The 15,275-nt window shown below is 45.7% G+C and overlaps 1 protein-coding gene and 1 pseudogene across 1 annotated transcript; both read right to left on the bottom strand.

Moving 5' to 3' along the window:
- LOC144112378 (luciferin 4-monooxygenase-like) overlaps positions 1-15,275 on the bottom strand; it is a 198,816-nt pseudogene that overhangs the window by 103,661 nt on the left and 79,880 nt on the right.
- On the bottom strand, positions 7,275-15,102 carry LOC144112380 (uncharacterized). The gene is made up of 3 exons (XM_077645229.1): positions 15,033-15,102; positions 9,483-9,702; positions 7,275-7,386 (listed from the first exon to the last, which is right to left on the bottom strand). The coding sequence occupies exons 1-3, from the start codon at positions 15,087-15,089 to the stop codon at positions 7,304-7,306; spliced, it is 360 nt and encodes a 119-aa protein (XP_077501355.1). The 5' UTR covers positions 15,090-15,102; the 3' UTR covers positions 7,275-7,303.

Here is a 15,275-nt window from a genome sequence, read left to right as displayed (position 1 = left end):
TGACTTTCTTCTGCTGAAGTTTTGATGTACCGCCTGGTCGAGAGAGTCATTGCCAAAACGGTAAGTAACAACCTTCCCAAGCCATTTCTTTAAGCACCTCGGTCCATGTTACGTTTTGTGTTTGTTTGCATGTCCTGATTACACAATTCAGGGCGGTCTGTAGAGCTTGTTGGTAACTTTTTTTTAATTTCTACAGCATGACAAGCGTAGAGCTTACATGCGTGTGCAATCACTGTGGATTTGGTTTGTGTGGAAGGATTGTCACGGAAATTCAGTGTGGGGTCATCTGTTAAGTGGAAGCCCACAGGGCCGATGGGACCCCCCCCCCCCTCCGCACCTGTTACCAGGAGCGGTCAGGCCCGAGGGGGAATCGAGGAATGTACGTCGAGGCGTGTCGCCCGCGCTTAGGGTGAAAGGCGGCACTAATCCTTTCTGTCCCGACGCGTGGCAACCGGTGCATCGAATGCGCATGCAGCGAGCTGCGCATTCCACTGGGCTCGCGACAGCCCACGGGGAAAATGCCCCCCCCCGCACCTGTTACCAGGAGCGATCATGTCCCGCGGAAGACATTCCTTAGCTGTCAATCCGATGCGTGGCAATCGATGGAATGTGCATGCAGCGAGTTGCGTACGCGGAGTCACGCGCCCTGCACGTTCCAGGAGGAGCGGGGTCCACTGGGCTCCGCCCACTTGTACATTGCATGGCTATTGGTTCAGATTGGGCGAGAGCTGGTTTGGTAAAGCTCCGCCCAAGTATCGAAGGGTTTAAAACCCGTGGGAAACAACGATTGGGGACGAGCGCGCCGAGTCTCAAGCTCGGCCGTTTTTAACAGCCTTTTTTAAACAGCCTTTTTTAAACAGCCTTTTTTAAACAGCCTTTTTTTAAACTGCCTTTTACTCACCTGCCTTTTTATGTCAGTGCCGTCTTTAATAAATAAGTTTTGCTTTCAGAAGTTGGAACTGCTGCCCCAACCGGCAACGTGTCGCCGGACGAAGACCTGAAGTACTCTTCGTACTGCTAACCGCCGTTCACATCGGTAGGAGGGCAGAGGAAAGTTTAACTGGTGCCGTGACCAGGATCGTCTGAGCGGCTTCCTGCAGAGCGGTTGGAGGCAGTACCTTCCTGAAGATTGACGGGGCAACATCTTGGTGAGAAGCCCCGGGGACCAAGGTCCAAGTAAGGCGATACCCTTGCGCGAGGCCTCGGAGTCAAGGCTCCACGTCAGCGCTGACAGCGAGGAAGCGGACCGACGGAGCGCCTGCGGCTGGCGACTTCTGCGGCACCCGCGGCTGGCGACTTTGAAGGCCGGGAGGACGTGAAGGGCCTGCTTCAAGCTACAGATTCCGGCCACACTTCTGCGCCTCAGGACGTGACCTGCTGCTGCCACGAAGCAAGCGCCATGACCGACACCCGACAATGGAGTGAGTTTCCCCGTTCTCACTTTACTTGCCTCGAGAGTGCTTGAGCCGTAAGGTTAGAATTACGCAAGGCACAATGGCGACATTTAGTTGGCGAAGTGGCTGTGGCTATGGGTATGATTATGAGTATGGCGCTCAGCGCGCAGAAATGTCAGAGGCTGAGCTAGCCAGAGAAAAGGAGCGGGGCGACGCTATTATTCGAGAACTCAAGCGCCAGTTGGCGGTAGCCGAAGAGAAGCTCCGGCAGGAGAGGAAGAGAATTGAGGAGGAGGAACGCTCACGGAGAGCGGCGCGTGTACTGCCGAAGACGGCACGGGCAAAGCCATACTCGATTAGCGCGAATGACGCTGTTGAAACGCTGATCGAGGTGGGAAATAACGAGGATCACTGCGGAGGAATTCAGTCGGCTCCTATTGAAAACAGACAGCAGGAATCCCAGGTTCTTGCAAACGATGCAGCTGTCGTTAGCGCTGAGGAGCCGCGAGTTGTCGAGTCGACCAAGAATGTTGACGCAGACCAGCAGTCCTTTATTCCCAAGGTGGAGGCGAGTTCCACGGACATGTCTGTTCAAAATTCGAACAGTGATCAGACCCTGCAGGTCGAGTGTTGCGAGGCAGCCGAGCAAGTTATTGGCGGTGCTAATGGCACTGATGAGCGCAACGACATGAACTGCTCGGTCGGCCCGATTGCCCCGAATGACCTGTTGTTGTTCACTGAAGCGCCAGCATGCCAGGCAGAGAAATGTGAAAGCGGCATGTGCGTTCAACCAGCATGCGCCGCACTCACAGCGGCGTCGAAGAAGCCAGCACCACAGATGGGTAGGCGAGGTTGTTCGGAGCCGGAAAACTCAGACTCGTTCAAAGCCGCAATAAGCTTGGCTCTAGATGAGGGGAATCAGAGCAGTGACGACGGGGGATTCACCCTATGTCCTGGAAGGAGCGAAGTTACACTACCGCTGATAGAAGCGAAGCGCGACCTATGCTGCGATCTCCTTGCGGGTCTGGGCGACAGGCGAATCGCAAACATAGAGGTCTCTGATGACGAATTCATTGAGCTGACCATGCCACGTTCTAAGAGGCTCTCTAGACACGAGCAGTTAAAGCCTTTCGCGGAGGCTTGCACCCCATATGCGCAGACGGTCGGCGTCTCCTTCGAGGAAGACGAGAGACACAACCGGAGAGCAGGACGAATGCGAGAATGCTGCACGCTGCAGAACGTATTGTTCACTTTGATGCCACCGGGCAACGGGCTCGATCCTGGTGGATAGCGACAAATGCATAATGACCACAGCCTTAACCCACTCTGCCACAGCCAGGTTGCGATAGGCGTAAAAATTCCTTGTGGCTCGAGCACACGATGGGGCAGTGAGTGAGGGGGGAACGCAAAGAGTTCACAACTAAGAGACTCTGAAAATGATTGGACAGGCTCATGCCAGTGTACCGATTTTGTCTTGTGTGAACTGTTCCCGTTGTGGTCATGTTTAATCCGTCTGACGAAGAGCACCGGGTTATTATGTGTCTTGCCCTCGTCGGGATTGTGTTGTGATGTACATACAACTTCATGAAAACTGTAGTATGTTTTCTTTAACCCGCATTCATGGGAATGTTGTTGCACGTATGATTTTTCTTATGATTTTATCAAAGGGTCTGATTTCTGCTTGTCGTCCTTAACTGAAATGTGTAACTAAGAGTTGTGCTTGCGTCTGCATGCCTGAAGGTATCCTCCCTAGCATGTTTTTTTCTTCTTCCAATTGTTAGTAGGATGTAGAAGTGTATTTTTTTGTGCTGGTACAGCGGCCAGTGGGGGCCCGGACCCTTTTGCTTTCGCGCGTTTTGTATGTTGTAGAAGGCCGCATTCTTGGCGCTATTGTGGGCTTCGGTATGTTGGGTGTACAGCAAGTGTCCCCCCAACATTCTTGGTGGGGAGGTGTTAAGTGGAAGCCAACAGGGACGATGGGACCCCCCCCCCCCCCCGCACCTGTTACCAGGAGCGGTCAGGCCCGAGGGGGAATCGAGGAATGTACGTCGAGGCGTGTCGCCCGCGCTTAGGGTGAAAGGCGGCACTAATCCTTTCTGTCCCGACGCGTGGCAACCGGTGCACCGAATGCGCATGCAGCGAGCTGCGCATTCCACTGGGCTCACGACAGCCCACGGGGACAATGCCCCCCCCCCCCCCCCGCACCTGTTACCAGGAGCGATCATGTCCCGCGGAAGACGTTCCTTAGCTGTCAATCCGATGCGTGGCAATCGATGGAATGTGCATGCAGCGAGTTGCGTACGCGGAGTCACGCGCCCTGCACGTTCCAGGAGGAGCGGGGTCCACTGGGCTCCGCCCACTTGTACATTGCATGGCTATTGGTTCAGATTGGGCGAGAGCTGGTTTGGTAAAGCTCCGCCCAAGTATCGAAGGGTTTAAAACCCGTGGGAAACAAAGATTGGGGACGAGCGCGCCGAGTCTCAAGCTCGGCCGTTTTTAACAGCCTTTTTTAAACAGCCTTTTTTTAAACTGCCTTTTACTCACCTGCCTTTTTATGTCAGTGCCGTCTTTAATAAATAAGTTTTGCTTTGAGAAGTTGGAACTGCTGCCCCAACCGGCAACGTGTCGCCGGACGAAGACCTGAAGTACTCTTCGTTCTGCTAACCGCCGTTCACATCGGTAGGAGGGCAGAGGAAAGTTTAACTGTCATCGTTCGATTAAAGAAGATAAGAGGCTTAGGCAGAATTCGACACAACCACTAGGTTGCGAACCAAACGCGCTCGAGGCCACAAGCACGCTTTGGTGTTTTGGGGAAAGGAAATGGCGCAGTATCTGTCTCGCATATCGGCGGACACCTGAACCGCGCCGTAAGGGAAGGGATAAAGGGGGGAGTGAAAGAAGAAAGGAAGAAAGAGGTGCCGTAGTGGAGGGCTCCGGAATAATTTCGACCACCTGGGGATCTTTAACGTGTGCTGACATCGCACAGCACACGGGCGCCTTAGCGTTTTTCCTCCATAAAAACGCAGCCGCCGCGGTCGGGTTCGAACCCGGGAACTCCGGCTCAGTAGTCGAGCGCCCTAACCACTGAGCCACCACGGCGGGTAATGATCTGGGAACAAGAACAAACAAAGGACGCGTCTTCGTTTGGAGCTATCCACGAGGGCCACGATTAAACATTAATTCTTTCGCATTCCATGATTTCACAAGCAGTCTTCAGTGTCCTCAAAATTTCTTCGTTTTTTTTCTGACATATAACTGCGAATTTGTAAAGATAATACTTGTACATAGTTCCTGGCCACCCTCCCTCCTATAGTTTATGGCTATAGTTATTTCATTTCTCTAATCTGCCTGATATCACTTTATTTGCGCTGCACCAGCTCAGGTGCTCGCAGCAGGAAAAATCTTTCCCTTCTTTTCTTTTTATTATTTGGATAAAATCACCGCTACTACTACTACATAGAATTGCCACCCATCACAGTTAGCATTCAACATTGCACATGCGACACGTGACACGCCGCCGCGGTGGCTGAGTGGTTATGGCGCTCGGCTGCTGGCCCGAAAGATGCGGGTTCGATCCCGGCCTCGGCGGTCGAATTTCGATGCAGGTAAAATTCGAGAGCCCCGTGTACTATGCGTTGTCGATGCATGTTAAAGAACCCCAGGTGGTCGAAATTTCCCAAGCCCTTCACTACGGCGTCTCCCATAGCCTGAGTCGGTTTGGGGCGTTAAACCCTCATAAAACAACGACCATAAAAAATGTACACAACGACAGGTCGTTCATGTTTATAGCATGCAAACAGCTTAAGGCCCTTGCTTACATGGTGCTAATTGTGGTTTATGTAGTGCTCTCATACTTTATTAGGTAAAATTACAACATTTGGCCAGAAAAAAGCAGTACAGGGAGACGTCGGAGCAAATGTATTATTATTCCAAAGGATATGCAAGGCACTGCAGATAATTTAGCGAAGCTTAAAGAGATAACATGCAAAGGTCCGAATAATGCAGAAATACAGCAGGTGCCTTCTGCTGGACATAATATTTCTGAAGTACGTAATTAACAAGTAGTGCTATCTCTCTTGTTATTCATAACTTTAGCTCAACATTTTCAACATAAATGTAGACCAAGTGAGGACTTTATTTACTTATGTACGCATGCCAGTGTTACCGGATACGTTGTCATTCACAAGTAGACATGATGCAAAGCATGCAAGGCGAGCGAATTAAAGAGGATTCGCTCGTGGGCGATGTAAAACGGTATAGCATACCTACTGACAGAGGAGTGAAGCGGCAAGATTTGACACATAAAAAAAAAAACCTGCAGCTGGTTCGCTTTCCCATCTCGAGGAATAAAAATAAGCGCACAACAATATGTTTGGATAGAACAGATGACAACCTAAACCTTGCAAGTGCAGAATATTTGCAGCGCGCGCATTTGTTTCTTCAAGCTTTCCTTAGCATTAGCTGAGCGACTCTGAATACCAGGTGTTACCTGGAAGACGTTTCAAAAATATGCGTTTTGGCTTTAAAATATGGCTTTTACGGCACAGTATTACCCGTGTGAATTGTTTCCGGTGAATCGTTTTAACTATTCAGCTGGTTAACTAGATTTTAATAATTAACTTTTAACAATTGCAGTTAGGCGCTTAGTCGTAATTTTAGATTTGTAGCCGGTAGTTAGTAATAGCCATATAAGTTTTTAGAATTTCCAAAACATGGTTACCTTTGGCCATATGGATCGACAAAATTTGGCTGTTTCGACCAGTTACGCGCACTGGAAAGGTTTCTTTGCTTGCATGCTTTCGAAAGCGCATGTATTTTGGCGCTAACTGCCCTTACAAAAATTTGTATCGTGTTGCTTTAGAATTTCTTTCTAGTTTTCTCAATAGAATCTATCGTGTTGCTTTTAACTTTGTATGTAGTATGTTAAAAGAGTTCCAATAACTAATTGGCCACCGCATTCTTATAGGATCACAAAGAAGTACTGGTATAGAAATACTGTAATGAGTTTCTTTTGTAACTCTCTAAGGAGATTCAATAGAAACTCTTTCAGCTTTTGTCGATAGAGCCTATAGTGGATTTACTGAACCTCTATAACTATTATGTAACGAGTTTCGATAACTAATTGGCCACCGCATTCTTATAGAAATGCAATGAGGAACTGCTATAGAAATACTTTAATGAGTGTCTTCTGCAACTCTCTAAAGAGATCCAATAGAAGCTCTTTTAGCTTTCCTCATTAAAGCCTATAGTGCATTTACTGAACCTCTATAACTATTATGTAACGAGTTTCAATAACTAATTGGCCACCGCATCCGTATAGAAATGCAATGAGGCTTTGCTATATAAATAATTTAATGAGTGTCTTCTGCAACTCTCTAAGGAGATCCAATCGAAGCTCTTTTAGCTTTCCTCAATAGAGCCTATAGTGGCTTTACTGAACCTCTGTAAGTATTACCTAACGAGTTCCAATAACTAATTGTTCACCGCATTGTTATAGGAACACGAAAAGATAGTGCTATTGAAACACTTCATTGATCGTCTTTTGCAAATCTTTTGAGAGATTCAAAAGAACCTCATTAATCTTTCCTTGATAGAGCCTATAGTGGATTTACTCAACCTCTAACTATTATGTAACGAGTTTCAATAACTAACTGGCCACCGCATTCCTATAGGAAGCCTAGGAGGTATTGCTCTTTCGGATTTCCTGAGTAGAGCTTACAGTGTAGTTATTGAAGCTCTATGAGTATTACGAAACGAGTTTCAATACATTTTTTACGAACATGAAGAGGTAGGTAGAAATACTTGTAGACTGAAGCCACGGGGACTTGAAAAAGTGAGTGAATGTGATATGTGCTGCAAAACATACAATGATACAAGAAGGTCCTTCATGCATTGTTTATTACCTAGTCTCATTTAATCTCCCGAGAGAGCAGGGAGGACAAGCTGCTCTTCAGGCGGATCGGGTCGGCCTTGAACTCCCGAATAGTGAAGCCTGCACAAAGAAGCACGCAAGCAGATGAATAATTTGACAGAAATCTCGCACACTCTTGACACTTCATGCACATGTTATTAACTAATCTTAACACAGTGAGCTTAAACTTAGCCACTTTCGTCGAACGGAACTTAAGTTTTCAATGAAGCTTCAACCCACATTATTCACAACTACCATATAATTCTCTGCGGCAAGAAAAGAGTCCGTTGTTGACTTTTCTTAAGCTAATCCCAAACTGGAATAACACGCATAAAAAAAATTGGAAGGGATACTTGAGCTCTGCCTTAAGGGTATGATGCGATCGCAATGGGGAATGCCCATATATGTGAAATTGGGCATTCTCGACTATGCATTCATAGATCCTTGGGAGACCTCATACCACTCCTGGCGCAATGGTGCAGCGGTTAGGTCATGCGCCACTCAGACTAAAATGAACTCGTGCAGCTTGCATGATATGCTGTCGTGCAGTGTCAACTTTCACGAGTTTATTGAAGCTATTGTAGTAATATATGAAACTCTAGAAGTAGTACTGGTTTCAACAGAATCCTTCCTTTATGCACTGTTGCGAGCTATATATCTCTGCCTTCTTGCTCTGTGTAGTTGCCGCCAAGCTCGGTGTAGTTAAAGTAAAATTTCAGTGCCATCCAACAGGACCAGGGATCCCTACAGAGCAGTCAAGTGATAGTTTCCAGGACAGGCACCACCGGAGGCAACCATGCCTCTCTCGTGGCCCAGGCAGAATTGCGCGCAATGCTGCTCCGCAGCCAGTCCATTGTTGCTGTCATGAAGGAAACATCTCCGGCTAGCGCCAGCGTTTGCCACGAAGTTCAAGTTGTCCGAGCTATACCACCAGTTAATTGTTTTTGGAAAAAGTAACCGATTACCAAGAATAGATTACCCAGAACTTGCCATTTAGAAAAAGTAATGAATTACAAACTTAAAAAGAATATCCAATTTATTACAATTAATTACTAGTTTACACTTAGTCACACCCATTTCATTCCTAGTGTATTTTAGTGCTTATATGCTGTAAGACAACCTGATACTTCTGTCAATTCTGTTGCGCTGATCAACAGTTTCTCTCCTTTGAAGTCTATTCCATATCCATAATGCAGCTGGACTTAGGGAAGTACACTCCTTCGTATGTTATTTAGTGCACTAGCACTAGAGCCCCACTTGGCAATTTGGCCGTTGTCTGTTTGTCCAGTGTCAACATGGGAGGTGTCAGTTCAATTAAAGATTGGTCGCAACAAGTTGCTCGGGAAGCGCAACCTGTGTCTCAAGCCCCACCGGTTGTAGCACCTGCTATCGCAGGGCAGTGGCGCATCACTTAACTGCTGGACCACTGTGCCAAGAGTGGTATGAAGACTTCAAACAGACTATGAACGAAAAGTAGAGAACAACCAATTCCGTATATTTGGACATTCCCCTTTAACGCTATCACGTCATACCCCTAAGCTTGAGTCTCATTTCATCGATCTTTGCCTGAAGCCTGCTTGACCATGAGAGCCGAACCTTGAGGAGAAACAAAAATAAATACCGAAGTGGTAGTGCACCTAATTTGCATTTTGCCTAGCTATGCTATATCGTCTCCTTGTACAAAAACAAAAAGAAAACAGACTGTGCAAAACTCCCCATAGGCCGCTGTCAAATTTTCTTGCATATGGCATGACCTGCAAGTCAGCCACTGGTGAAGCCATCATCTGTGAGCTGCCAAGAGTAGCAATAGCTAATTGGCACACATTGTTTTGATGGGCACACTTAAAAATCAGAGCTCTGGCACTGATTCATTGCATGCCTCAGTTTTGAAAGCTGCATAAGATGAATACACAATGTGATTAATTGACTACCCACAATGCAGTGAATGCAATAAAAACTCTCTGGGCATCTGGAATACAGCAAACCCTTCAATTTCCAGTAGTTAAAAAGAGAGCTAAGGTAAACTGATACCCAAGCACACTCAAGCTCAGCAATGTGCAGTAAAATGCATGTTGCTGACTTCACATACATGCACAGAAGTAGAGGCTATGAAAGAAAAGCAGTTCTAATAAATGTTCAAGTGGTGAATCCGGATGGTAGGAAAAAAAGTGACGTACCGATGATGGCGTTCACTCTTACAGGGTCCAAGGCCTCCCTCAAGGATGAGTCAGGGTGGGAATTCGACTTCCGCCCAAATAACGACTTTCCTCTCAACTCATCAGCTGTAAACAGCTGCCGCATCAGCCCCCTTGCGAATTTCGCAGGGGCTCCTGGGCAGCTGCTGCGCAGCTTTTCAAGGGCTGTCTCTTCTATCAGAACACCGCCCCCAATGTCGATCTGGAAATGAAACGTATAACTTAGCGCCATGAAAAGGCAATCTACAAAATGCAAGCTGATGCACACAAGTTACATTTGCTATACCAGGTGCTTCAGTACAGACTATAAAAAATTTTCGAAAGAAGGCGTTTTGGAGCAAAAATAACACTTTCTGCTGTATAATATTACTAGTGTTTTCAGACATCGGAAAGCCTGTGAATTGTCTTAAATAATAAGTTGGCTAACCAATTTCTGATAGGCTGCTAGTAAAGCTGTACCAGCTTTTAGAATTTCGAAAACACGATTGTCCTGGCACTGTGGGTAACAAATATCATCGTGCAAAAACATGCTTTCGGAAGCATGCAGGCAAAACAACCCCTCCAGTGCATGCAACTAGCTGAAAAAGTCAAATTTCGTCCAGCCACAGCACCCAGGGTAATAGTGTTTTCATAATTCTAAAAACTGATATGGCTAATACTAATGACCAGCTAGAAATCTCTAATTGCAACTAAGTGCCTAAGTACTACTTAAAAAGATAATTATTAAAAATTAGTTAACTAGCTTACTACTTAAGAAGATTCACCGGTTTTATGGTGTCCGCCGACACTGGTATTCCGCAAAAACCGTATTTTTACCCCAAAAAGACTATGAAAATTTTTGGGTGTTCATTGAACCACCCCATATATAAGATGTGAGACATGAAAATATTAAAAATAGAATCAATAAGTGATAAAAAGCAGGCGGAAAGTATTCATGTAACATTGTGGGCGCCATTATGTACAGCACATAGGTTCAGTGCTGCAGGCTGCAGGTGGTAATACGACAGTCGGGAATAAAATTAAGTAGCAGTCACGTACCATAGTCGAAAAGAAAGAAAGACATTTCAAAACCCATAAGGGTTTCTTGTTCATAATGATCAGGACAAGAATGGTGGAGAACACATAACTGAAGAATGTGAAACTTATGGCATAGATGTTTGGAATGGGGCCGGCATTCTTGTTGCTTGCGTCATCTGGATGAATAAGGATTCAAGCAGAAGGCACATCGTCAGGCTCCTTTCTCTGGATAAGATACAGGCATTGCCCCAGTCAATCTGGTGGCCAGTGCCATGTGCGTGGCGCGCCAATGCATTTGTGGCATGCCTGTCATTTGTCCCATCACTTTGATGCTCCTTTATGAGTCTTGAGAACTTTCCTGTCTCACTGCTGTAAGCATGATTACAGTTCAGGCAGGGTATCTTGTAGATAACTCCTGGAAACTTCATCTGTAGTCGGTCTTGGTCAGTTCATTAGTTGATTCTGCAGCTTACTGACAGGGATGCAGGCCATGCACACAGCAGTGGCCGTCAGACTGCGCGGGGCAATTCTTCTATCTCATATAGAAAAAGGAACCTGGGGATGTGCCTTCTGATGAAATCGCTATTCATTTAGAAGGTGCAACCGACTTCAAACAAGAACGCCGGCCCCATGAAAACCATTTATGCCCCATGTTTACATCACATTCATCGGTTATAAATTTGCCACTGCTCTTGTCCTGCTCACTGTGCACAAGAAAGCCACACTGGTTTCGCGATGTTTTTCCTCCTTTTCGACTATAGTCAGCGACTCCTACTTCATTTCATTGCATCGCCATGCCTAACCAGATGGATTTCAGTGTAACGCTTGACTACACAGTTAGGCATGCCAAGCTGCCTCTGCCCATGCTTTATGTAAACCAAAATGGCGGCCACTAGGACATCAGTAAATACTCCCTATTCCTCTCATCCCCACTCATCTCCCTTACAAGACTGCAGCTTTCCTAGTCAATCATTAAGATGGATGCTTGGGCGAGTTGGTAAGTCATTTTAAACAAAACAGCGCGTAGTTTGACAGGGACACGAAGGGAGACACGACACAGATCCAACCAAAAAGAAGAAAACAATACAACCATTCATAGATTCAGTCATTCATACATGCGGCACTGAACACAGGAGATAACTAGGATAATCATTTCCCCCTGCTAAAAATTCCAGTTCTTTGGAACAAGTCGATAAGGAGGGGCTGCTGACGCAGGCGTCTTTTGACCAGGCGATGTGCGCTCCTTGAATTATTTCACGTGTTAGTTGGTTACTATGCTTGCTTAAAACTTGTGTGCGAGTGAAGTCAGGGGTGCATGTTTTGCTGTCACAGTCTCTACAGTGGATGCCGAGATGCTCTTTTACAGTATTATGCACATTGTTATTGTGCTCCTTCAAGCGTTCATTGAGGCATCTCCCCGTCTGACCCACATAAAGCTTGCCACATGACATGGGAATGGCATAAACTACACCTTCTTCGCAGCATATGAATTGATTTTCATGCTTGATGTCGCACTATCTGGGAATGAAATCAGTGTTAACCATTTTGCACATCTTCCCAAGCTTATCCGGAGCCGAAAAAAATGACTTTTACAAGTACTCTATTTGCTATCTTTTTTAGCCTGTGGGAAAAATGATGAATGCAAGGCACAACAGTGGTTTTTTTTCTTTTTCCTTCCGCGTCATAGAATGTGCCTGCTCTCTTTTTCTGTCTTTGCCCAAATTACTGAGAATAGATTGACACTGACACTAGTGTCACGTGACTAACACATGAAATAATTTAAGCAGCGCACATCGCCTGGTCAAAAGACGCCTGCGTCAGCAGCCCCTCCTTATCGATTTGTTCCAAAGAACTTGCATTTTTAGCGGGGGGGGGGGGTATGATGATCCTAGTTATCTCCTGTGTTCAGAGCGGCTTGTATGAATGGTTGTTTTGTTTTCTTCTTTTTGGTTGGAACTGTATATATGCCCCGTTCCAAGCAATAAACGTCAGTTAAAAGTCAGCGCTCATCTGTGTCGTGTTCCTGTCAAACTACGCGCTGTTCTGTTTAAAAAAAAATTCCTAGTCAATATGACTCCTATGGCCCGAGCTCAAACAGATCACCATGTCCGCTAGAAGGTGATCACGCGTGCTTTCAGTTGTTACACAGTTGGTGCATACAGTAGAACCTCTAACTTTCAGCAGACTGCGCGAAACCGTCCTATAATTGAAAATCTCACACAAGTGATGCATTTGCACATAAATGAGCCCCCTAGTTTGGCTTTTAGAAATAAATGTTCTTTTATGCGCATTATAAAAGCGCTCATTTTTTTCTGCAAGAATTACTTGGAGACGGCGCGCAGCAAGGCTTTTCAGCGTCGAAGTGGCGGCTTCAGACGAGGCATGCGAATGCTCCTACCCCTGCGCGTTAAGTAGACATCACAATCGCGTCGAAAACTGATGATTTGGATAGCGGACCTAAATTATCTGCTCTGACTCTTTGAAGACTGTTTGTGACGTGCAGTACGGCTTTCTGTTCAGACTTCTGTCCAGCCTTCCCTAGAACGGCTGTCACTTTGCGGCAATGCATGTGCAAATTAGCAACACACAGCAGAACTGCACAGTGGCTTTCCTTGAATGGTAAGCACTGTTCATTACATCTTTTTGATTACACAGCCAAGATCTCCAATATGCATGGCATTGTTACCAAAGAACTAAGAATATCTGACACCTAGCAGTTGTTCATTATAGGAAAGAAATTATGCATAGCACTTGCAACTTCTGTAACAGACTAGTGCAACTGCATGGCATGCTGCTAACATAAACTAAAGCTAAATGTTGCTTTCAACAGCAGTCTAATTTCCATGCATTCTTTCGCAATAATATTTCACAAACACACAAAATCTGAACGGCTGCGGAGAACTGCCTGCATTAAAAAAGACTGGTAGGACATCAAAATTACTTGAAATAAGAATTAAGGCAGAATCACACGTGAAAAGCAATGAGATTTCTATGGACCATAATACAACTTCTATGGACCATAATACAATCAAACTTCATTACATGAACAGATAAAAGTTGTTAAATAGTTCAATACATCTGAAATACAAAATCTGCAAAGAACTCATGCAGGAGAAGTGCAATGCATCACTGCAAGGATGGCAACTGGGAGAGACCTTTCCCGAAGCTCTAGCACTGTCTCAAACCGTGCCAATGCCAATTAGGCTGGCTTCTTAACAAAGCATTGCCAGCGTGGGGTGGTGGCAGGCGAAACACCAGTTAGGGCGGCATCCCCGAATTACAGCAGTGTCGGGTGAAAATTGGGATGACAGAATAAAAGCTATCGCAGTGTTCGCCACTTCCATGACAGTTGACATGAAGATGAGATGGCTACTAGAAGGCTACAAACGGCCATGCCGCTAGTTGTGGGACACTACTGATGGGTTCGAGAGCCGCAAAAGGGTGCTGACCTCCAGGCTACCAACCGTTGCAGTCGCTAAGCTTCCGTGGTACTATTAAAAAGTGCAAAACAAAGCGTGAACTGTGTCGCTTGGCGCACTGGCACCCCCAGTCACTCATTTAGTAAGGCAAAGTCTGCCACCAGTCATCGAAGCGGGCATAGCTAGGTGCTTAACAGTTCAATACATAAGTTAATATGGCAAACTGGATTCAATATATGAAGCAAGAATTGCCTGTGTTTGTTCAAAATATCTAGGAATAGTTCAATATAGCCAACAATACGTAATATCTGTGTTATATTGAAGTTTGACTGCAGTGGTTCGAATGACGCTTTGAAACTACACTTAGTGCATGTAGCCTACAGCCACCAGTGCAAGGTGGCTCTCTCCTGGAACACATACCCACTAGCTTCGCTGCCAAAGGTTGCATTAATGTACATTGCAAGTCATTTTAATATGAGGCAAATCTGTTCTTGGGAAATTGGTTACAAGATTAGCCTATTCATGATAAGGGGCCGTTAGCTTCAGAGCACCTTCCACAGTGGCACTGATGTGAAGCATGCAAGGCATGCCAGGAAAAGAGACCCCAAGCGAGCGGCATGCTAGCAGACCACCACTGCCTGATGCACCGATAGCAAGCATGTTGCTGCAGGAGACACTTCTGCCAGCATGGGTGCAAATTACCCTGGCCTTCGCGTCAGATGTAAACATTATGTTCACATTTTTATCTTTCGCAAGGCCAACACATATCACAGAAGATAAGTTCAAAAGCACAAAGATATTGCTGCATGGTGGCAAAGACTCCACCTAATAGCATTTCTAGGTGAAGACTAAATGAAATGATATATTGTCTGTTTGGGCATACCACATGTTGCATGCAGCTGTTAAGTTCGATATCATCCTATGAATCATGCCGCGCGAGGAAAACCATACACAAGTGGTAAGCAATAGCTCTTTCCAGAGTTTTTTTTTAAATTATTGCCTGTTAAGTTCAGGAAAGCAGCCCTTACACAAGTGTGCATGTTAAAACCCTGTTCCCATCCAGAAGATGTCAAAACTTGTAAGGGAAAGGCCTTACCTGGGGGCACGGCCGCACTGCACTGATGGCATCAATGCTCTTCATGTCATCAAGCATTTTTTTTAGCTTTTTCAGATTTTTTTGAGACTCTGAAAGAGCAGTTTACCAAATTATAAAAAAAACTGTAGTGACAGCATAACACTACATTCTGCCAGCTGTTTTATACAGTATAACAATTTTGTTTGCCTACTATGGTGCCCTACTACAAAACGACATGAATTAGCTACATGGTTATAATTTTTT

The sequence above is a fragment of the Amblyomma americanum genome, unplaced genomic scaffold (genome assembly GCF_052857255.1).
Source record: "Amblyomma americanum isolate KBUSLIRL-KWMA unplaced genomic scaffold, ASM5285725v1 scaffold_75, whole genome shotgun sequence".
NCBI classification, from domain to species: Eukaryota; Metazoa; Arthropoda; class Arachnida; order Ixodida; family Ixodidae; genus Amblyomma; species Amblyomma americanum.
This window is presented reverse-complemented; position numbering and strand designations above follow the sequence as displayed.